Source organism: Carettochelys insculpta, chromosome 18 (genome assembly GCF_033958435.1).
Source record: "Carettochelys insculpta isolate YL-2023 chromosome 18, ASM3395843v1, whole genome shotgun sequence".
In the NCBI taxonomy this organism is placed as follows: Eukaryota; Metazoa; Chordata; order Testudines; family Carettochelyidae; genus Carettochelys; species Carettochelys insculpta.
In genome coordinates, this window is record NC_134154.1 from 1,664,365 (window position 1) to 1,689,247 (window position 24,883).

A 24,883-nucleotide genomic window follows, 5' to 3' on the forward strand; every position below is an offset into this window, starting at 1 on the left:
TTTTACATTCCGCTTGGCAATGTGTGTCCTCTCTCACTACTAGAGAAAGCCTAAGATACCTCATTAACAATAATTAAAAATACAATTTATCAGGTACAATCTCAATTACAAAGCCCATGATTTAGAAAGGGTACTTCAGTAAGGCCCCAGGAAAAAAAAAAATAAAATAAATAAATAAATAAATAAATAAATAAATAAATCACACTGCAGAGCCAATTCTCCGCTATAGCAATTTAGGGTTTTTTGTTTGGTTGGTTTTTTCTGCTTTTTGTTTTTTTCACTATGCTAAGAGACCTATTGTTAACAAGGACCAAACATGAGAAGACAACATAGATCTCACACACGGCCATACCTGGTCAGACAAAAGGCCCATCTAGCCCAGTGCCCTGTCTTCCAACAGAAACCAATGCCAGACGCCCCTGGCAGAGTGAAGAGAACTGTGTGATCTCTTTCCTCTCATCTGTTTCCAGGCTCTGACAAACAGGCTAAAGACACCAGGCCTACCCACCCTGGCTACTCGGTACTGATGGAGGACTTAATCTCCGTCAATTCCTCTAGTTCTTTTTGAACCCTGATGAAGTCCAGGTCGTCACAATATTCTCTGACAAGGAGCTTCACAAGTTGACTATGCACTGTATGAAGAAACACTTTTTGTTTTAAACCTGCCACCTATTAATGTCATTGGATGACCCATAGTTCTTATGTTATGGCAACAAGTAAACACCACTTCCTTACTCACTTTCTCTGTACCTGTCATGATTTTATAGACCTCTATCATATGAGCCTTTAGTCTCCTCTCATCTAAGATGAAAATTCCCAGTCTTTTTAAATTTATTTTCACATAGCACCCATTTCAAACCCTTAATCTTTTTTGTTGCGTTGTTCTGTATCTCTGTTTTGAGATGTGACCACATCTGTACACAGTATTCAAGATATGGGCATTCCATGGATTTATGAGATACTCTGTCTTATTCACTATCCCTTTTTTAATGATTCCTAATGTTGTTTGCTTTCTGACTGCTGCTGCAAGAGAAATATCCATGACTCCAAGAGCTCTCTCAAGTGATTATAGCTGAATTAGTCCCCAACATTTTGCATGTATACTTAGGATTATTTTTTCCCATGTGCATTCCTTTGCATTTATCAATATTAAAATTCATTTGCCATTTTATTGCCCAATCCCCTAGTTCTGAGAGCTCCTTTGGAAGCTCTTCACAGTCTGTTGTGTTCTTATCTTGAGCAGTTTAGTATCATCAGCAAATTTTGCCATCTCACCGTTTACACTTTTCAAAGTACTTAAAACTGATCTGGAGCAGTGTTTCCCAAACATAAAATATTCATGTACCCCTTTCGGGACTTTGGCCTAATTGGTATACCACAACGCCCCCCAGTACTTATCTCCTGATTTTTAATTATTTCTTTTCTGCTGAGTACTTCTTGAAATCCTTCTGCATATCACACTTTGGGAAACAATGATCTGGAGAATACCATTTGTCCCAGTACGGACCACGACAATTTATTCCTGCCTTTTGTTTCCTATCTTTTAACCAGTTATCAATCCATAAGAGGACCTTCCCTCTTATCCCACGACAAATTACTTTGCCTGAGAACCTTTAAGTGACGGACCTTGTCAAAGGTTTTCTGGAAATCTAAGTATATTACATATCTACAGGATCCCCCTTGTTCGCATGCCTGCTGACCCCCTCAAAGACCTCTAGACAATTAGGAAGTCATGATTTCCCTTTACAGAAACCATACAGACTTCTCCCCCAACAAATTATGTCCAGCTATGTGCCCGACAATTCTGTTCTTTACTATAGGTTCAATTAATTTGCCTGGTACTGACATTAGAGCTCTAGTCATTAGGTACAGATGATAACTGGAAGGATAGGTTACAAACAATACAGTTAATAGTTCCACAGAACTCTTGGGCAAAGGCCATCTTGTCCCAGTGACTTACTACTAAGTTTGTCAATTTGTTCAAAAACCACCTCTAAAAGACACTTCAGTCTGGGACAATTCCTTGGATTTGCCACCTAAAAAGAATAGCTCAGGTTTGCAAACTTGCCAAACATCTACAGCCATGAAGACTGAAGCAAAGAATATAGTTTCTCTGCAATGACCTTATCTTTGGGTGCTCCTTTAGTATCTTGATCATCCAGTGGCCCCCAGTGGTTGTTTAGCAGGCTTTCTGCGCCTGATGTACTTTAAAAAACCTAATTCAACACTTCTGCTTTAAGTAACCCCATAACGGAAAGACAGACAACTATTTTCTCATTACTTTTTCTACATGACATAGTTAAAACTGCATCTACAAATCAGCTACACAGTCAATTTTCCTGGGTTAGGCAACAGCTTTGCTGGCACCCTGTACTGGTGAAGGAGGGAGAAAGTCATACACACACTTCTCGCAGGCACTGAAAGAGGCTATGAAGCACAGCACCAGCATAGCTGAAATCAAAAATGCAAAAGGAAAGGTACGTACACAAAAAGGAAGAGGTGTTCTTGGAGTCATCAAATCTGTTTTCCTCATCAATAGGAGAGCAGAAAAAGCCTTATTTAAAAAGAACAATTAAATAAAAATGTGCGCATTACCTTGCAGGTGCAGTCGTTGCTGGCTGCTGACCATAAGTTGGGTAGGCAGGTTGGGTGCCATAAGCAGACTGCGCTGCATAAGAAGCCTGGGTTGTAGTAACTGTGGGTGTGGTAGTATCATACGCAGCTGTACCATACCCCTGGACAGGCTGACTATAAGCTGGGGGGGCAGTTGGAGTGGTATAACCTACAACAAACAAAAGCCTGGTCAGACTGACTTTCAGCCAAGAGTTGTATTTCAGACCATTTTAACTCTTCATCAGACAGTCTTACCCAGAGATTACAAATGTTATTAATTTTACTTTTACTATGAAATATATGTAACTTGAGAACAAAAAGACTTATGTCCCTTTTCTGCTTGTTCACAGCATATAAAGGCCTGGAAATTTGTTTCCCCCAACAGTGTTTTCGCTTTAACATTAGAAATCACAGTTCTGAAATTCCAGCTCTGACTCTGGCCAGAAGAAAAAAAACATCATGAAGAATAAGAGCTGACTGATCACGGGAGCTTCTTTCAGCCAGGCTGAAGATTGCTTACAACTATTTAAGTCCAACAATTAATTTAAAACAGACAACACAGACGGAGAACTACAGAAAGAACTCCATACCAGGAGAGAGTCAGAGAACATTTTTGTTATTTCTAAAGTAAAACACCAAGCAGGAACTTACAGGAACCAAGTCACACTCATATTAGGCCTTAATATAGCACAAAACGGCATAAGGTTAACTTTTAAGATCTTTACAGGTTACCATTAAAGCACTTTGTAATTATTAGTAATTCTTGAAATGTAAAGAATGAAGTTTAGTTTTGCACTTACATAAGAATAGCCATACTGGGTAAGACCAATGGTCCTTCTAGCCCAGTATCCTTCCTTCCAACAGTGGCCAATGCCAGATGCTTCAGAGGGAATGAACAGAATAGGGCAATTATCAAGTGATCCATCCTCTGTCATCCAGCCCCAGCATCTGGCAAGTCAGAGGCTTAGGGACACTCACAGCATGTAGTTCCATCCCTGACCATCTTGGCTAACAGCCATTGATGGCCCTATCCTACCTGGGCTTATCTAATTATAATCTAGTAACACTTTTGCTCTTCACATCATCCCCAGGTTAACTGAGCACTGTATGAAGAAGTAATGCCTTTTGTGCGCTTTATACCTGCTGCCTTTAATTTCAATGGGTGACTCTCATTCTTGAATCATGAGAAGGGGTGAATAACACTTCCTTACTCACTTTCTCCATACCATTCATGATTTTATAAACTTCTACCATATCCCCCTTACTTCTCTCTTTTCCAAGTTGGACAGTCTCCATTATTTAAATCTCTCCGTACATGGAATGTACTTAATCAGGATTTTAAATCTCTAACCTCACATGGATACGTTAATCATATGTTGTCCTTCTCATACCTTTTCCAATTCTAAATTTGTTTTTTTTTTTTTGAGATGAGGCAACCAGAAATGTATGCGGTCTTCAAGAAGTTAACGTACCAGGATTACTATTATTATTATAATATTTACTGTTACTTATCCCTTTCCTAATAGTTACTAACATTGTTAACCTTTCTGACTGCTAGTGGACATTAAGCTATGCTTTCAGAGAACTATCCATGACTCCAAGATCTTTCTTGAGTAAGTAACACCTAATTTGGACTCTATCACCTATCATTTTGTAAATACAGTTGGGTTTATATCTTCCATTGTGCATTACTTTGTATTTATCAACAATGAATTTCATCTGACATTTTACTGTCCAGTCACCCAGTCGTCAGAGATCCTTTTATAACACTTCAGTCTGCTTTGGACTTAACTACTTTGAGCAATTTAGTAGCATCTGCAACTTAGTCAATTCACTGTTTACCCCTTTTCTGGATCATTTATAACTATGCTGAACAGCACACATTGCTACAGGGTTGGGCAACCAGGAAAAGAGGGTGGGCCACACGAATGACCCTACTTCACCTGAGTTGGCCACAGCAGCCCATTGCCCACTGGGGTGCCATCTTCAGCTCCATGGCTCCCCTCCCCTGTACCTGTCGTGCACTGGGACATTTGAGCCCTGGTGCAAGAGAGGGGCAGCCAAACAGTCCACAAGTGGCAACTGATGCCCCAGTGGGCAGCAGGTTTTGACCACCACTGCTCTACTAACTTAGGCCGTGTCTACACGTGCCCCAAACTTCGAAATGGCCATGCAAATGGCCATTTCGAAGTTTACTAATGAAGCGCTGAAATGCACATTCAGCGCTTCATTAGCATGCGGGCGGCAGCGGCGCTTCGAAATTGATGCGCCTTGCCGCCGCGCGGCGCGGCGCGTCCAGACAGGGCTCCTTTTCGAAACAGCCCCGCCTACTTCGAAGTCCCCTTATTCCGGGAATAAATTTCGAAGCGCTGCTGCCACCCGCATGCTAATGAAGCACTGAATATGCATTTCAGCGCTTCATTAGTAAACTTCGAAATGGCCATTTGCATGGCCATTTCGAAGTTTGGGGCACATGTAGACGTAGCCTTAGAGGAGAGAGATTTCAATAAAGAAACATATCAAGATGACAAGCTGTTTCTGCTGTTTTGATATGTCATTGATTAAAGGAAAAACATCAGTAATTTAATATACTTCTTGTAAAAATATTCAATAGTTAATACAAACAAAGCTTTGAAACCTTTCAGAAATATCTATCATTGTTCCTATTTCTATTTAGTGAGTGACAAATGTTCTTTACTGGTACCTTCCAGAAATTCAGGTTGCTTTTGCAAAAGAGCACTGATACTTTGTTTTTCAATATACAAATATCTCAATCCTACTTTTCACCAATTAAGGTAACAGTTTGCTTTTTACTTTTCAATTTTACTGCAACGAAGAAACTTGTAATCAGAAAGAAGAGTACATCACATGCAACGTTCAGGCTTAAGTGCATGGGAACTTTCCTTTACACTGCCTGATTTTCAGAAGGGAATCATCTGTAGTAAGTTTTCCGTCAATATCCTTTCCCTTCATTCAAAACGCACAAGGTTTTTTTCACCACTGTTTGTACTATGTAGGCGACATGACAATATCCACACCTTAACTAGTTTATGAAATGGTGTTTAAACAGGACAGAGAAAACTACCTCATAGCACATGCCAAAGCAGCTGGTAAACTATAACACCAAGTTCAGTTCAACATTGTGAGTAGCAGAAGAGTAATTAAAAACTTTTCAAATGTTCCTCATGAATCCTAGCAGTTTAAATTGCCTTGGTTACAATTCAGCCAGATAGAAAAGCCAAAGTGTGTATTTGTTCTTCCTTCCTATCAGGAAGGATGTATCAATGGTATTTGCTTCTCGTAATATTTTGGTCACTCACTTCTGTATAGAATCCATGTTCTGAAGCCTACACTGAGGAAAAAAGGTACATGGGAAAGGGCTAAATGGAGCAGAATGAGCAAAATCTGTGTACAGCAAATTGGAAGCGTTCAAACACTCTTAATAAAGCGAAGAGGAGCCACAAAAGCATTCCACAAAGACTGACTGATACCTAATATTAGACGACTCCCAACTCCAAACAAGTAAGCCCCGAGCACTTATTTCTAACATTAGGGTTTTACAGTAAATTAGTGCTCAGTGGTCAGCCCTAAACGTCACAGCAAACTAATGCACTATGTTCCAATCCTGCATCCAAAAAGAAATCCTTCCAACTGTGGTTCCTTTCCCCTGGCACATTTGGAGGGATCATTAAAACCTAAATCCCAAGCAGGCAGCAAAGTTTGTACAGCACCAGATGTCACAAGGTTAATTATCCTACAAAAATATTTTTGAATTTTAAACCTGTGAACTCTAGTCTTGGCACATCATTTGTAACAGTATTTTAATATTTAAGCCTCAATATGTATATGGTTAGTTATTTAAGAATCCATTCCTATCTAATTTCAGCTGACCAAAAGCTTAGTTTAGAATAAAACTCTTAATTGTTTTGTGGTTATCTTTTGATGTCTTCAATTCTATTTTGGGAGGAATATTTACACCATGAAACCACTCAATTACTGAACAATTAGGCTCCAACAAAGACAGAAAAAGGAAACTAAGAACTTCATAGTATGCTTGAAGTGGCTCAGTAAAGAAATATTCCAGGATGGCCAAAGCATAGCTCTCAAGCCACAGGAAGCTCTTTACAGTAGTGTAAGTGCAGCTTGCAGCATCCCTTTACACTATTCATTCTCCATTACGGATGTTAAAGCTTAGCTGGTTACTCAGTAAACCTCATTCTAAACAGATGAGGCTTACTGATTACAGTTAATCAGACCTGGCTGGAGCAGCCTTCTGCCCACCACAAGCAGGGGGTTGCTCCAGCCCCACAGGGCCGTTGCTGTCTGAGACACTCCAGCCAGGCTGGAGTAACCTCCTCTGTGGTGGCCCTAGGTCTGGAGGCGTGGTGGTTAGGACTGCTCCCATCTGGATGGAGTACCACTACCCTGTGGAATGCCCAAGGCCACTACGGACAGAGAATGCACTGGCTGCGATGAAGCTCCAGCAGTCTTTCCAACTTCCCCCTCTTTTAATTGGTTAACCAGTCAAACACTGGCTTTACCAATTAACTGGTATTTTACATCCCTACTGGTGGGTGGGCACGTAACCCCACTCATGGCATCTGCTCTGCACACTGTGTGGCAGGATCATCAGCCCAGCAGGACAAACTTGCTGTAGATCAGGGCTTTAGCTAAAAGCAAGCAAAAGCCCCAAACCCCAGTAGGCACCTCCTGCACAGCCAAAGCCGAGGTCCCCCTCCCCACAGACTGAAGCCCAAACCTTGACAAGTGCATCCTGACTCTCAACTCATGATGACTTTCATGTGTGGCTCAGAGCACACACACCCTGCTGTACTCCTTAGCCAGCTCCAGTTCCTCCCACAGAATCTAACCCAGAAACCCTCTTGCATGAAAAACTGCCACTGACGTAAACAGGAGTTCTTTCTGCATTACAGGGCAATGATTCTGTCCTCTAAGAATACTCAGCTAAAACAGTGGATTGAAGAGGCTTCTCCTCAGGTGGTGGCAATTTCCAAAGTTCTTCCTAATCTAAATAGCCAGCATCATGAGATGCAGAATCCTAATACAGACTTGGTATGTAAATTTAAAAGTGAGAACCCAGAAACAGGAAATGATGTTCACAATCCATTTGTTTTATGTAATAAATTATTCTTTATCTTAGCAGGCCATTAACCTAAAAGATATGTAACTTAAGTGCTGACATTTTAAGTACACAATACTAAGATACAGTGGGGAAAAAAGAAATAACTGTTTGGTTATTTCCAGAAAATAATTTGAAGTCTAAAGATCAAAGAGGTCCCCAAAATTATGACTCCTCTTCCCAATAATCCTGATTTTTTTTAATTGGAGTAAAAGTAGGGAAGATACTGATAGCCTCTGAATTAACTCGAACCTTTAGCAAGTTTCCTTTACACTTAAAAAAAAAAAAAAAAAAAAAAAAAAAAAGCCTAAAGGATGAGCCACATAAAACTGCCAAGATTTCACTAGGGTGAAAAAGGACTATGTTTCTGCATGGACTCCTGGTTCAAAATGTTTGCACCAGAATAGTCTTTAAATCTTTCTGGATATTTTTTTTAAACATTAATGTATATTTATGAACCAGATTCCAATTTAAAAAGCACACGCTGAAATAATTTACAGAGGATTTATGAAGATGTCAAGTATGCGTCTGAAACTTGAAATCCATAGACAACATGGAACATGCAAAGGTGGTGGGTCAGAACAATCTGAACATGTCTAATCATGCTGTTTACCCTTTAGGAAACAGTAAAGACAGCTAGGTTATAGTCAACTGGAATATCTTAGTACAGCTGTCAGACTGTTCGGAAAGTTTTATCCATAGAACATAGCACTCAAGAGTTTGTGAATGACACTAATTACACAGACATGGAGTTTTGTAAGTGGCATTAAAAACTAGCAAATTTTGACTAGTAGTGTATGCTTAATGTTATTGGGGCTAAAACAAATGCAACACCTAAAGGGTTAACATCACAAGTTTAGACAGAATGAAACAGCATTTCCCATGCAAGAGTGAGCAGGATATTCAAACCTGTACTGGTCCCTTCTACTGTGGAAAGCACAAGACAAAAAGTAGAGGGTACACTATCAGAACTGGCAAACAGTCACTTTAACCAATTGGATCTTCAAGCAACTGAAGAGGTGCCCAGAGTACACATTCCCAATGGGTATGATCCTACCAAATTCAAGCCAGGAAAAACATCACAGACCATGAAATCTGGTCTTTTCAGTACTTTTGCCATACACTACTAAGATTTCACAGGGGAGAAGAGCATTTCTCAAATTTGGGATCCTGACTCAAAAGACAGTTGCAAGAGAGTCACAAAGGTACTTGTGGGAGGACGTATTACAGTACAGCCACACTTACTTCTGCACTCCCTTCAGATCTGGGCAGATGAAGAGAAGAGACTTAAGCGAGAGGCAGTGAAGGCAGTACTGCCACCAGCAGCAGCACAGAAGCAAGGGTACCTGGTACCACAACTCCTGCCCCACCATAACCTTGTGACCCCCTCCCCCACAACAACTTTATGGGCCAGGAGCCCTACAATCATAATACCATGCAATTTCAGATTTAAACAGCTAAAATTAAATTTACAATTTTTAAAATCCTATGACATTGAAATTGAACAAAATGCCCTGTGAATTTGGTAGGGCCCTAACAATCAGCACCATTATGCAGTCTGTGTTCCCTTTGTGGTTTTTAAACAAAGTACATTCTATAATTACATCTAATTCCACAGCATGAACCAGCACCCGAAACATTCAATGAAATAAAGGGGTACAGTTGCTCCTTGCAGTCATCCCACCCACATCTCAATATCATTTTAAATAAGCACTCCCTACAAGGAAAGGCCACACAAAGGCTAAAACCTTTGCTACATTAAAGCTGTCCTAATTGATACAATATGCTTTAGATTCGTATTTCAGTAGAAGATTTTAATTTATTTTCCCAAGAAAAACTAAGGCCTGCAACAGCGCTAAAACTCTTACCTGTTGGAGGCTGTCCATAAGAAGTTGCATATGCAGTTTGCCCATATGATGCAGTTGTCTGAGCCTGTGTGTAGCTGACATCTGTGGGTTGTCCGTAAGTTCCGTAACTCTGTTGCCCATAGGCCTGCTCCAAAGATGATACATATTTAATTCAAGCACTGAGAGCAGTTTATTTCATTACACAGAGGCATATACTGAGTCATTCTGGTGACCCTGACTAAAAAGGCAGCAGTGTAGGGCAATTTAAATCAAATTATTTTTCTTTGAGTAACAGATTTAAATGAGATTGAGACTTTGCAAAGCTAATTTAAGGTACTGCATCTTTAAATTATCATAAACAAATTATAAATCTTGTTTGTAAATGTCACTATTAGTAGGACATCTTTATTAGAATTTTGCAAATCCTCTAGCAGCAATTCTAAAACTGTCAATCATAACCCCATTTTAATGGGTTCCCAGAGCTCAGTGGAGGCTCAGATTATAGGCCTCACCCTCTGCCCCTCCTGGGGCTGAAACCCTTTGACTCTGTCTCTATGCATCACTCCCAAACCACACCCTCCACACTTGGGCAGGCTTCGGCACCACTTCCTGCAATCAAGCAGTAATTCTTGTTGTCTGAAGGGGGTTGCAATACAATGAATAACTGCTGCCCTATAGGCAAAACAAAATATTGAAAATTAAGGCCTGTCCTTGCAAATACTAAAACACATAACTTGACCCACATGAATAACCCTAGTCTTCCTACAGACACTCATACGACTACTCATGCATTTAAAGTTACCTGTATGAATAAACAAATGGAGCTGGGGGAGCTAAACATTATACTTTTTATTAAACATGTTCATAGTGGTATCTTTGCCATTTTTGAACAAAATTCCTTCACTGCAAGCCAGGCCACATTACTTGGGCTTTCAAAGAATTAACAAAGTTGCTGTGAACATTTTCAAAAGCAGGAGCCGAAACCCATATTTAGGCACTTGAGTGCATGATTTGCCAGAGCACGTAAGGAAGCTTGTTACCACAACTCAGCTAGCCTACCTCCAAGCACATCCTGAGAAACACAAGAGCTACAGAGTGATTAGCAGCACTAATATATCACCTTCAGGCTACGTCTACACTAGCCAAACACTTTGAAATGGCCATGCAAATAGCCATTTCAAAGTTTACTAATGAAGTGCTGAAGTACATATTCAGCACCTCATTAGCAAGTGGGTGACCACGGCACTTCAAAATTGGCGCAGCTCATCCAGACAGGGCTCCTTTTTGAAAGGACCCCGGCTACTTCCAAGTCCCCTTATTTGTATCTGCTCATAGGAATAAGGGGACTTCAAGTAGCCGGGGTCCTTTCGAAAAGGATCCCCTTCTGGATGAGCTGCGCGGCAGCGAGCCTTGTCAATTTCAAAGTGCTGCAGCCTCCTGCGTGCTAATGAGGCGCTGAATATGTATTTCAGCACTTCATTAGTAAACTTCGAAATGGCCATTTGCATGGCCATTTCGAAGTTCTTGGCTAGTGTAGACACAGCCTAAAGGAGCTTGTATATCTACACTCCAGTTGAGTCTGGGTAACCAGACTCAGACTAGCTCCACTTAAGCCACCATGCTAAAAATAGCAGTATGGACATTCAAGCATGGGTGGCCACTCGGGCTGAGGCTAGTCACCCAACCAAAACCTGGCTGACCCCGTCAGTCTGAATCACTGGCCATATGATAATATCCACAATGTTTTTTTAGTGTGCTAGCTGAAGTGGCGCTAATCTGAGTTTGTCTGCTTGGGCTGGGAGCTGAATTAGGCTATGTCTATGCTATGAGAGAAATCTGAATTTAAGGCAGTTAGCTCAATATTACAACGTGACTATCTTCACTGTAAGTACCACTAGCTCGACTTAGGGAACACCAATATCAACACCATATCTTTATTGGAACCAACTGGTGTAGCATCAAGTCCAAATTTCAAAGTTTGAAGAAAGGAAACTCTGGAAGGACCATGTCTTAAAATCAAATTTATCAGCCTCCAGAAGTGTCCCTTAGGTAACCCACAATGCCCCACAGTGCTCTGCTCTGGCTGCTGCTCTCCAGGTGTGCAGGAATTAGACAACAGGAAGTCTGAATTTCAAATTGGGACCAGGAAGCCTGTGGCTGTGGGGTCATGTTTGTATGAAAGGCTGAGAAACGTCTTTCTTTCTTTGCTGTTAGCATTGTGAGCACATCTACCCATTACAACTAGACCCAGCACAGAGTTTGGGGTTGTCTCTACCTCTGTAAGCTGAGTACTTGGCATTATCTTCTGCACTGCCTGGTACCAACCATTCTCCTGACAGCTAATCTGGGGCAGGGGGAGGGAATGACTCTGCTTCAACTGGCTCCCCACTAAACATATTTTCAGAGTGTTGCTGCCAACAGGGGGAATTCTCCCACAGTGGCTATGAATTGCAGCAGGGACTTGCAGCTGCCCAGGGAAACTACCTCAACTGATCCTCCACTGAACACCCCCTCCCCAAACCCTATCAAGGATCCAGGCGGCTAGCTGCCGCTGCGGTGGGGGGGCGCACCCCAGGGGCCACAAATTCCATGGCCTGGCTGCTGCCTGGGGGAACAGTTCAAATGTCCCTCAAGCCACGGACCCCACACCCAAAAGGATTTTCAGGGACCATGTCAACTACCCATTTAACCTCCCAAATACCAAACCGTCCCACAATGGCAATGAAATTTGGTGAGCCCCAGCCTCTGTGTTGGCAATGTCTGTGTAGTGAAGATGGATGCCAAAAATCTTTTTTCCTAGCCTTTTCTATTCTCTTTCTTCTAACTTTGGACCCCTTCACACGGGGAAGAGAAGGTGAAGGGCCAGCTGAGAATACAGACTGTACAGAAGCTGTATAATGGAATGCAAAGCCAAATACCTCCCCCCCTCGGCAACTTTTTTCAAAAACTTTACTATCAACTCTTTCGTCATGCTTTTCATTGTCCCTATATTATTTTCAGGGATCAAATATAATCAAGGGACAAAGAAGAGTCGGTGGAGGGCCAGTTGACATGACACATACATGCTGCTTTTTATAAAATCCTTCATAATTCAATTACAACTACTGTTTTAAAAGGCAATTCAGGTATAGAAGAAAGATTTCTGCACATTTGGTGATCTTTGTTGATGCACTCTGGTTTTCCTTCCTTCCACCTGGAAAAATGGACATTTGCTTACCACGGGAGCAGAACGAGGACAATGTAACATGGAAAGATGTCAGATACCAGTGAAAATACCCAGAATTCTATGGGGATGAGGGAACTGTGGGATAGGTTCTCACAATGCACTGCTGTGACAGTTGATGTTTGGAGACTGAGTGTGGCAGCAATAGGTCGACTTTGTGAGGAGTACGTGGACAGGTGAGGATAGCCAAATTTGAATGTATAAAATCCAGTGTTATGAAATTGATATTAATAAATTTGAATTTCTCATAGTGTAAACAGCCTTATTGACACACCCACAGTGATTGCTCTAGCAAGAGTGATTAGTTTAGTCATTGTGTTGTAACATGAGCTGCTCCGTCCCCACTTCATTACTAGATAGTGCTTAAAACGCTCTCCTTCAACGACTCAAACTTAAGGTACCACATCTCTCATTCTAGAGATTTGTATGTGAAGAAGAACTGAGTGGGTGACAAGCAAAACTCAAGGTATATCTCAAGTTAAAAATATGGTGAAAACAAACCTTATATGACTTAGCAGAACTGTAGCACCTTAAAGATTAACAAAATGATTTATTCAGTGATGAGCTTTGGTGGGACAGATCGACTTTTTCAGATCAATTTAATTTCCAGTGCAGACTGACATTTATAAGTACAGAGGACCAAAAAGAAAAAAAAAATTGCAATAAAAACTGACAAACCAAATAAGATGGAAGGAAGGGGCTGAGGGGTGGAGGGATTTTAATTGTCCTGTCTGAGATAGTTAGGAACATCAAAGAAAGGGAAGCAGTCCTTGTAATGGGTGAGGTAGTTGAACAGACATCAACTACCTCACCCATTACAAGGACTGCTTCCCTTTCTTTGATGCTGTAATTATTTCAGGCAGGACAATTAACATTCCTCCACCTCTCAAAGCCCCTTCTTTCAGTCCTATTTGATTTGTCAGTTTTCATTGCAAGTTTCTCTCTTTTTGGCCCTCTGTACTTATGTCAGTCTGTATTGGAAATGAAACTGATCTGAAAAAGTGGGTCTGTCCCACAAAAACTCATCACATTTTGTTAGTCTTTAAAATGCAACATTTCTGCTGCTTTGTTTTGATGGAGTACAGACTAACACAGCTACCTCTGTTATATGATTTAGGACCATCTCTCTCACTTCCAATTTCAAACTCTACATAAGGATAGTCTGATCACAATAAAAACATTTCAAGCTTTATTGAGCTGGCAAAGTTCAGCAGACCAGAAGTTGAGGAAGGTGGCAAGGGTAACGTAGGCTATTTGCTTATAAAGTTGAGTTTTGTTGTTCTCCTAGACAGGTTATTAGTGAGCCCTAAGTATTCTCTTTTTCAACACAGATAAGAAAGTTCACTCCTAATATGCTCAGGAGCGAAAAAAAAACTACAAAAAATCTGAAATTCTCACACTTGTTATTTGGGGGGAAGGAGCTATCTGTATTGATACTCTAAGTTCTAAGACATTCAGAATTCCGGCTCCGAAGAAAGTAACAGAGAGGTCACTGTGTTAGCCTATATTCTAACAGAACAAAATAGTAGTCACATAGCATTTAAAGACTAACAAAATAATTTATTAAATGATTGGAAGAAGTGGGTCTGTCCCATGAAAGCTCACCACCTAATGAATTATTTTGTTAGTTTTAAAAAGTGCTACATGACTGCTTTTTTGTTTTCTGAGTTCTGAAGTAATTTTTCATCAATACAATTATAGAAAAACTTAAATTAGTGTGAGAGTCACTGACTAAGGAGGCCCAAAAGCAAAAAAACAGTTTTATTTCTCTGACAAACAGCTGGTACCTTATTTGCCATAGAACAAACATACAACCCCCTGGTAAGTGGTATTACCAAATTATGCTAGCAGAACAGATTCATGACGAACTCTTTTAGAAAGAAACTCAGTATTTCTTTGGCTACATTTACACTAGCCAAAAACTTCAAAATGGCCATTTCGAAGTTTACTAATGAAGCGCTGAAGTACACATTCAGCGCCTCATTAACACGTGGGTGGCCACGGCACTTCGAAATTGACACAGCTCGCCGCCCTGCGGCTCATCCAGACAAGGCTCCTTTTCGAAAGGACCCCAGCTACTTCGAAGTCCCTTTATTCGTATCTGCTCATGGCTTTAGAAAAGCATTAACCTGAAACCTAGTCAAATTTAAGAATTAATTACTTTTTGTTTAATACTGGTACCTAAAAATATTCTCTTCCCATTCCATCCAACCACCACTGCAATTTTGCAAGTTATGTTTCCCTAGTTTACCAGGTTTCTCTTTCCCGCACTGCTGAATGAAATAGACACAAAAGGGAACTGTCAATTACACATCAAAATTCTCATCAGAGAGGTAGGCTAAGACAGCGGTTTCTCAAGAGGAGGTCTGTGGCCCCACAACTATTTCAAGGCAGTCACTGGGCCCAGCAGCTGAAAACCCAGTCCCCAGTGACCCCACCATGGGGCTGAAGCTGGGAGGTATACAGCTGCAGCCAAGGATCAAGGCTGAATACTGGAGCCCTGATGCTCCAGTGAAGTAGAACCCTGAGCTCATGGGCAGAGTTGGGGACATGAAGGGCTTTGGGCCCCCCTTCCCCAAACTACATCACAAGAGCACAGCAGTCCTGGGGAACAGTTCCATAACTTCACCGCAGCCAGGCTGGAGTTGAGAAGACAGATGTGCAGTGGGTGGCAGCTGCTGCTCTGTCTGGTGCCAAGAGGCAGACAGCAATTGTCTCCCATTCTTTTCCTGCCAGTGCCGTAGGCTGAAAGCTCCTTCTTAGCTCTCAGCCCTGTTTGCTCCCGTAGAAGCAGCAAGCGAGACACCCCCAAATGCATACCCAGCCCTTAGCTACTTTCCTCCCTGCACCCTCAGCTGTTTTCAAAGTTTCTGAACTAAGACTCAGACACTTGAGGTATACGCTTTGGTTGAGTGTCTCCCCACTTCCCTCCCTAGCCCAGCCTGCCTGGGTAGCTTGCTGAGGCAAGTGTGAGATGGAGGTAGTACTTCCTCCCTGGACCTCATGATGTGGATGTGATGGAGTCCCATTGGCTCCGCCCCTCCCCAAACAGATGTTAAACTACACCTATGCTCAATACTCCTATCTCAAAGCCCTCCATCCCTACTAGTTCTTGGAGTTTCTATAGCCCTTTGAGGGAGGCCTCAGGGAAAAAGATTAAAAAGCCCTGGGCTATAAAATTCTTAACAGTAAGTGAACAGTTCTAGATTTTTAAGGTTGATGTCTCTTTAAGGAGGTCTTCACAAAATTTAAAATATCAGAAAACTTTCCAACATATTTTACAGTAAAGTTCAGTCTTCTTCTTTGGTTATTTAAGGGATGGTTAAGTCTAGCTTAGTTACTGGTAGACATGTGACTCAGTTGCATTTATGAAAATGTCCCATGTTTTACCTGGGTTGTCTGTGCATATCCTTGAGCTGGCTGAGCTGCATAAGCACTGTAACTATAAAAGGAACATAACAAAATTTTGAAATGCAGATATACACTATTAAATTGTGAAACACATGTTTTATACAAGATACTTTCAATGTTCCCAAACCATTTTTGTTGTAGTTCTCAGTTAAAAAAAATCCAATTTGAAGTGAACAGTAAAACCCATTATTTATTTAGAAATCCACAAACAGATGAGTTAAGAAATACAATATTATATACCTAATATTCACTAAACAAGAAACAATTGTAAGCTCTTTAAAATACAAATGGAGGCCATAATGTTACTTACCCCTGTTGGGCAGCAGCTTGGCTATAGGTACTATAATCTGCAGGAAAGAAATAAGAGTAAGAATTTTGACAAAAAGGCATCTAATAAAATTAACTACATAAGTGTAGTTGCCAGAATTTCTTCCACCTGCCTGAAAAGGAGAAATCATTATAAACAACTGGAAATCAGAATTTCAAAAGTGCTTAGGTAAATGAACTAAGTATTTTGATTTGGAAGCAAAACTTCTTCGCTTTGTCACCTGCCACTTCCATTTATCTGCCTTGGATTACCCTACTGTAAATTGTCACCTTGGACAGTACCCAGCTATTGAAATAGCAGAATGTCCCCCGACCTTTTTTTAAATGTCAGTTTCAAGAGGCCTTGCTACAAACTATTCAAATTGTAGATGCTAAATTAGGCCATATCCTTGTATTCTGACTTTAAAAGACCAAATATGAATCACTAGGACTATATCTACACTTTGAGAAAACTTCGAAACGGCCATACTAATGGCCATTTTGAAGAATACTAATGAGGCACTGAAATACAAATTCATTAGCATGCCGCTGGACGTGGCACTTTGAAATTGCCACTTTTTGCTCCTGCGCGGCTCATCCAAACAGGGGTCCTTTTCGAAATGACCCCGCTAACTTTGAAATCCCCTTATTCACTTCCCCTCCCCAAGGAGCAGCAGTGCAGAGAGCTGCAGCCAAACACAGCAGCAGGGAGAAGGTGGACAGTAGTTAGGAGCAGTGGAAGGAGCTGTGCCAGGTAAGCACCCCTACCCCCATTGCCCAGACCCCACATCCCAGCCAGGTCCCTGCCCTCAGCCAAATCACCCACTCCCCTGCACCCACTCTCCCTCCCAACCCCATATCCCAAGTCCATTTGCTGGCAGCCCCCTCCCACAACGAACCCCTCATTTTTGGTCTGACTCCAGAGCCTAGGGGACCCCAGAAAATCTACTAGCCCTGGTCCCCCTAGGCTCTGGGGCTGGTGTGAATGAGGAGGGAGTGTCTTTTTTGTTGCTGATTTTCAGTCACGGAACAAGAAAGTGAGGGTTCGGGTTTTTTTTCGCTTTTCACTGTGTAGCCCGTCCCCAACTGATTTTCTGTGGGTCAGTGGCCCACACCCCAAAAAGGTTCCCACTCCCGTTCTACAGCAAGCAGTAGCAACGGCAGAAGTTTCTCAACAGGTCAGTAGTCACTAAACGAATTACTACTCTTCATGCTTCTAGGGCAGTGGTTCCCAACCTTTTAATGAGCATGGACCCCCAATTACTCTCCTAAACTGTTTGCAGCCCCCCAAAGCCAACTGTATTTACTATGATCAATTTACCTACCTCGTTTTTTCACAGACCCCTGCAATACCCTTGTGGACCCGCAGTTAGGAACCACTGCTCTAAGGTAAGAAAGTTTGATTAACAGATTCTAGAAAGAGCAGACATGGTTCAAACTCGCTGTATTTATTTATTCTTTAAATCAGTGTTTCTTAACAACTGATCTGTGGACCAGCACTGGCCTGCAAGCTGTCTCAGATGCAGATCAGGAAGGCCGCAAGCCAGTCTCAAGCTAAGTCTACACCAGGCAAAATAAGTAGACCACATATATGGAATCCTATTTCAATGGGACTTGAGCCATATGATGGAGAAGAGGACTGAAGATTCAACAACGCAATGGTGTAGCACTAACACAGTAGCTCCTGAAGAAAAAGCACCATTTTTAACTGACAAGAAAGAGAGGTGTATTTTTAAAAGACTTCTGATAATTTCACTAAAATTTCTGGGGGTGATGAAGCTGTGTGTGTGGTAAGACCAGGGGTAGCTGTTAAGCCTGGGTGCAGCTTGGGGCTGCAGAGAGGTGGTGGTTTGGGGTTGACAGAAGTTAAGCCTGGGAGCGGATGGGTGGGGTGTTTGAGGGCCATTTTACATTTGGCTCCCAGAACATGGAAAAAATTGCCATGTGGTCCCCAAAGAAAAACGTTGGACACCCCAGAAATAACAGATATATTGGAGCACAAGCTTTCGTGGGCAAAGACCCGCTCCATCAGATGCATCCTTCTCCTTTTAGGAGTTCAACTCTCTAGAGTTGGCTTTACCTTTATTTTAAAGTGACATCATCAATGCTGATAAGCCTGAAGTTGACTTAATTATAGTATATAATGTTTTGCAAAACTTATGTACGATTGAGTTTTCTTCCAAATAAATGCTTCACTGATTTTTCTCAAGAGAAAAAAGTTACTTGCCAGAAAATAACTGTGTACACAAGGAAGAAAAGTAAATAATTAAACACCAAATTAAAAACAAAATGAAAAAAACAAACCATGACTCAAACTTTTCAGTACTGCAAGTTTTCTTGCAGAGTGCACCAATTACATAAACAATAAGTAGTCCTGTGATACCTTACAGACTAACAGATATTTTGGAGCATAAGCTTTTGTAGGCAAAGACCTGCTATGTCAGCGGGTCTTTGCCCATGAAAGCTTATGCTTCAAAATATCTGTTAGTCTATAAGGTGTCACAGGACTTCCTGCTTTTGAAGATTTAGACTAACTCAGCTACCCCTCTGATACTATTAAATAAAAGCAATTTAAATCAGGAAGCAGGAACCCTTGATTTAAATTATCAGTTTTAACCATGGTTTGCATTTGCACTTAAGCTATTTTCCTAAAGGCAGTCCGATTCCCTTTGAGTGATATCTGTTAAAATATGGAGATCTGTAATTAACTATACAGCCTTTACATTAAGGCTAAGTTTACACTGGCACTTTACTGTGCTGCAACATTCTGGTTCAGGGCTGTGAAAATGTACACACATACTCCCAGCACAGGTTACAGTATGAACTGGGATGCAGCACTGGGGTCATTCCTCTCATAGAGGTAGGCAGTGGTGTTAAAGCACTGCTGCAGCTGTGCTTTAAACTTTCTAGCATAGACAATGTCTTAATGTGGAAGTCCCCCCACCACCGCCCAACAAAGAGGATACACTACATTTATTTAAACAATTACCTAATAACTTTTTACCAGATTATTAATTTTTTGCTTATGATCTGTCAAGTAGCATTTGAATGAAATTAAACCAGGAGTGCACAAAACCAGCACTTTTATTACAAAAAAATACCTTAAATGTGCTGGATAAATAAAAAAATTCTAAACAATTTGCCTTTAAAATGTATTAGTGAACTTAATGTTTGCTATCCTTAACATCCTTCAAAATTTTAGAATTATTAAATCTCATCCTTTTACATGTAATTTTAATTCAGATTTTTTTTATTTAATTGAAACATTATTAAATGGATCATCACCAATTTAGGCCAATATGAGCCATCAATTTCAAATACAATTTTAAATATGTTAAAAAAGCCAAATCTGTACTTAATTAAAGATATCACACAACATAAATGTCAGATTTAAAAAAAGTTTAGAAGCATGGATTCTTATTCACCCTGTTTTTTTAATATTAAAGCTCTACAAATCTCCATTTCAAATACCTTCACTGTGCTGATTTTTTAAGACAATCTTCAAGAATAAGGATGTACAAAGAGTACTGGAGCAGATGTACTCTTTTCTGATGAGACTTTTCATAAGACAAAGCAGGCCCTCGCCAAATAAATACTATATAACATTTGTATACAAATAGTACATATATATTTATTACTGGTAGCAACACCAAGAATGGTACAGCTCTGGTGCTGGAAAAGGTACCAAAGGAATAGTGGTATAATGTACCAGGTCCTTAATTACAAAACAACTCCATTGTTTAGCATAGATGAACTCTTAAATATACTTTCAAAGAGTTATACCATCTTTGTACGAAGGTTCATTAAGTTTCCAGAAAAAGTTCATCTACCATCTATCCTATACAACAGGAGCATAACATAGTTAGGTATATTCATCCTTGGATCTGTGATATATCTGTCAGCTAAACATTAGCTTACTTATCTTTTCACCCTTGTATAAACACATCCACAATGAGGCTCAGTAAACATTTACCAGAGAATTTTTGCAGTTTAGCCTGCCTATGTGGACTAGATGTAAATGTTTAATCCCCATTCAAAAAGAAAAAAAAAGAAAAAAGCTCTAGACCTACATTAGCCCAAAGGAGATTTTGAAATAAAACTCTAATATTGAGTTCTAATGTGGAGTGTGATTGTCCCTATACATCTTCATTTCCTACTCCTACAGAAAACTTCAGCTTCAACAAGTTAAAGCTGTATTTCCTTAAAAATCCCACACATTTTACATTACACAACTACTGAATGCATCACCTGACTAACAAGTAGAAACAAAACTACATATGATTCATTTCAATAGATATTTAAAATCACTTAAAATCAACCAAATACTTAATCTTACTAGTTCTATGACCCCCACCGAAGTAACCTGCTGATTAAAATTGCTGATATGGGCTTTTCATATGCTTACTTTGCAGAGGATCTTTAATCATGTAATTAACAAAACTGTTATTCAGCTCAAATAGGGGTGTAAATAATTGTAGATACACACCCTAAAATTCCAGACAACTGTTTCTAGATCTCGGAATTCTAACATTTTGGTGCAATCATTCCCTGCTCTGGAGGCAAAGGTCAGTCTCCAAGGCAACCAACCTGATGTTAGGACAGAAAGAGAAAGCACTACATAACAGCTAACGGTTAAGCCCCAAATTAAAATTTCATGAAGTATGAATACACATCTAAGAACATCTATAGTGGTGGGACATTTGCCATAAAAATAACAGCTATATGAACTCATTAGTGATCTCAGAAGGGCAATATTGGGAGAACTATGCTGTCATTCTTTCAGATCACCCCCTCTAAACAAGGTTCTTAAAGACAACCATCTTATTCTGAATTCTAATCTACACCAGCAGAAGTTCCAACTGAGGTATAGCCAGCTATTCTGTACGATGAAGTTTGAAAAGCAGTTAGCAACAGTTACTGAAGCTGGATCCTAGAGGGGAAAATTGCACGAGCAAAGTGAGGAGTAGGAGCGTTCCCTGTAGGCTTAGATGGCACCCAGAAAAGCTTGAAGTGTCACCTAGAGCTGATAAGCAAAGTCCTCATAGTTGGCAGCATTTGTATCTACTACTGGTGGTGCACATAAGAACATTTATTCCACCCACGGATGGAAGAAATTATAGAGGGAACAGTAAACCCTGTACGAGAACATTACGATTACTTGGGAACGCACTTTGTGACAACAGTAGAAGCCGGAGCTCGCCACGCACAATCCCAGGAACAGCAATACGCTCTCGTTCCTTAACCAACCGTCCGCACCGTAACAAACGCCTTCCACACGTTCACGAAAGCCGCGCAGGGGCCAGCGGCAGCGGCGCGCGCGTTTTGTTGCAGGACAGGCTGCAAGAGGCGCTGGCAGAGGCGGGAGCGCCCGGTTTGCGTTTGGCGACCAGCGCGCACGGACGCTGCCTCGGAAAGCGCCAGCGGGACGGACATGGCGGCGTCTGGCGAGGCCGCGTTTGAACCCCGGCCCGGCGCGGGAGGGGAGGCTGCCGTGGAAGCCCGCCGGGGCCTGCGCAGAGCAGCCGCTTCCCCTCAGGGCAGCGCGACCGAGCACGGCGCTCCAGGCCGCCGCGGCTACCGGAGACGGGGGCGCCCGTAAAGGCCTGGCCGCCACCCCCGGCAGTCCCGGGGCTCCCTGCGCGCTGCCCCGCTGCGGGGGGGAGGGGCACAGGCGGTGCTGGGCGGGTGCGGGCAGCGCGCACCAGGCCGGGCCTGCTCTGCCCCTCGTGCCCGCCCCTGCCACAAGCGGCGCTTCCCGCGGCCCGGGCGTGTGGTCGCGGCAGGGCGGGGCGGGGCGGGGCCGGGAGAGGCCCACGCAGCCCGCCCGCCCGGGGACGCAGGCCAAGCGCAGGCCCCGCAGGCGGAAGCAGGCCCCGCGGGCCCGCCCGCCCGCCCGCCCGCTACACAGGGGAGCGCCGCCCGCCCCAACCGCCCGCCCGCGCGCGGCCCGGAGAAGCTTCCAGAACCGCCCTGGGCCCGGCCCGGGAAGCGTCTCCGGCGCGGCCGCTTCTCCGAGCCGAGCCCAGCCCAGCCCAGCCCCCACGCGGGGCCGCCTCTCCCCGAGGCTGGGCTCGGTCCCGGTCCCGGTCCCGGTCCCGGCCTCGCTCGCCTACCCGCGGCCCGGCCCGGCCCGGCCCCGCCACTCACCCGTCGACGCCATTTTCTCCCCTTCCTGCTCGTTCTCTCAACGTCTGCTCGCTCTGCCGCGCGGTCGTGCGCATGCGCGCCCTTTCCAACCTCGGCTCCTACCACTCGGAATGGGGGGGGCAGAATTAGTATTTCGCCACCCCGCCCGTCCCGCCGAATGCCGGTGTCCTCCGCACGCCCCCTCCCTGTAGAGAGCACACGGTTGCCTGCCCGGGGAGGCGAGACGCCATAGAGACGGGTGTTTAGGCATCTCTCCCCTTGGCGGTGGCGAATGGTTCAGTCCACCCCAGTTAGGGATCGTCGCTCAAGAGGCAGGCTGGGGAACGCCGGCTGGGGGAGGGGCGCTGGAGGAGCCGCCGCTTTGCGTTGGGGGCGCGGGCGGCGCTGCCCTCTCATTGGCCGGCCGTGTCCGGGGAGCGGGAGCGGGACCGGGCGGGTGGGGGAGCGTGTGACGTCATGGCATGCTGCTGCGACGTCATTGCCCAAAGCTGGGGTGCAGGGATGTCATGGAATGGCCCTGCGGTGCAAGGAGTGACGTCACGGGGGAGCGTGTGACTTCAGCGTGTGATCATGTGACGTAACCAGGGGGGACGCGCTGTGCAGGGCAACAGAGGGCCTGGCAGCGTGCCGGGGATGTCCAAGGCCGGTGGGTGCGGGCCCGGCCGCCCCAGGGCACAGGGCTTCCTCGGCTCTGGCGGGGCTGGGAGGCAGCGGGCCCGGCTCCGGCGCAGCGCCGGGACCAGACGCCGAGGACGGCTCTCAGCGCCACGCGCAGGCTCTGATCCCAGGCCAGCAGCCCCCGCCATGTGTGGCACGCGAGCCAGTTTGCACCCACGTGCGCCTCTCCTGCTCCGTGCCCTGGGGTGCAGCGATCCACGGGCGCACCCTGGTGTGGAGCTGGCCGGAGTGCAGGCCAAAAGTGGGCGAGCGGTGCAGCTGCACCCCTTGCTGCAGGTGCCACCTGCTCCCCCCACCCTCTGCTCTGGGGCAGAGGACTGACCCCGCTGCTTCCCAGGGACAGATACTGAGCCCTTTGCCTGCTCATGCCTTCCGTCTGCCCCCCCAGGGACAGGAATTCACCCTCTCTGGCTCCCCGTGCCATCTGCCCCAGGGCAGGTATTTTTTAGTCCATCTGCTGCACCCCGCCCCCATCTGGGATGGGAGATGAGCCCTCTTGCTTTGCTTTTGTGCCCTGTGTGGCTACATCACCAATTGCAGCCACCATCCTTTGGGCCGGCTGTTGATGCAGCAAGGTGTTTGGACGTCCTGCTTCCCCAGGTCTGCCCGGTTCCCCCACCCCAAGCTCGCTTGCCCAGAGCATGTGCCAGCTGCATTTCTGCGTGCCAGGGCCCTCCCTCCTGCCACCAGCCAGGTAGAGCTCTGCATCTTCATTTATCAACGAAGCTGTTGTAAGTAGGGCTATTAGCGACCTTCAGAAGTATCACCAGCATTCGGACCATACTTAGAGCTCAAAAGGTCAAATTTCAACACACACCTTGGAAAGGTTGCTGACCCCTGCAGTAATCTATGCTATTGATCCTCCCATTGGCAGGATTTTTGTGTGTTGGCACTTTTGTATATGGTACTTCTGCCATGACCGTGGTTAGGGTCATGGAGCCATTGATATGTAACATGGTGAGGGCCAGTGCTGACCTCTTCCTGCCTCTGCATTATTTAAGATGCATGAATAAGTGGTCAGCCCAGTTAATGCAATCCTGCTTAGCAGACAACGAAATGCTAAGGGAGAGTTTCCTCTTAACTGCAGCTACGTAGTGGAAAGGTCTCATAATGACAATTGTGGGTAGCCCGGCAGGGTTAGAATAATGTGACTTTTGGAGGGATTTATGAACCGTTGTTGCCCATTATAGTTCATTCCTCTTGAATCAATTTCATGTCTACGTGGAGAGGAGTTGGAGTGATGGCTGTCCTAATTTTACGTAATAACAGAATGGTTACTGGTTTTATATAGATAGTCTTGATATTTGGGGCTTTGTCTAATATTGTCACCACATCCTGATTTTTCACCCAGGCTGTCGAGGCACCTGAGAGCACCTGGCCCTAAAAGCACAGATGTGATAGGTGAGAATGAGTTGCTAGACCAGCACTCTCTGAGAACAGTTATCCAGCCAGTTATGCACCTGCCTTAGAATGGCCCTACCTTGGTTGTATGTCCCTAGTTTATTGATAGGAAAGTCA

At 43.6% G+C, this 24,883-nt stretch overlaps 1 protein-coding gene across 2 annotated transcripts in view; it reads right to left on the reverse strand.

The window, feature by feature from the left end:
- The window catches only part of EWSR1 (EWS RNA binding protein 1), a 38,526-nt gene extending 15,771 nt beyond the window's left edge, over window positions 1–22,755 (reverse strand). For both annotated transcript variants that reach the window (XM_075013241.1, XM_075013240.1), the window contains exons 1-5: window positions 22,688–22,755; window positions 16,545–16,581; window positions 16,214–16,265; window positions 9,622–9,745; window positions 2,596–2,782 (exon numbers count right to left, since the gene is read on the reverse strand). In XM_075013241.1, the coding sequence (XP_074869342.1) occupies window positions 2,596–2,782; window positions 9,622–9,745; window positions 16,214–16,265; window positions 16,545–16,581; window positions 22,688–22,700 (413 nt within the window). In that variant the 5' untranslated portion in view covers window positions 22,701–22,755. The remainder of the gene's footprint in view (window positions 1–2,595; window positions 2,783–9,621; window positions 9,746–16,213; window positions 16,266–16,544; window positions 16,582–22,687) is intronic.
- Between the last annotated feature and the right edge of the window lie 2,128 nt (window positions 22,756–24,883).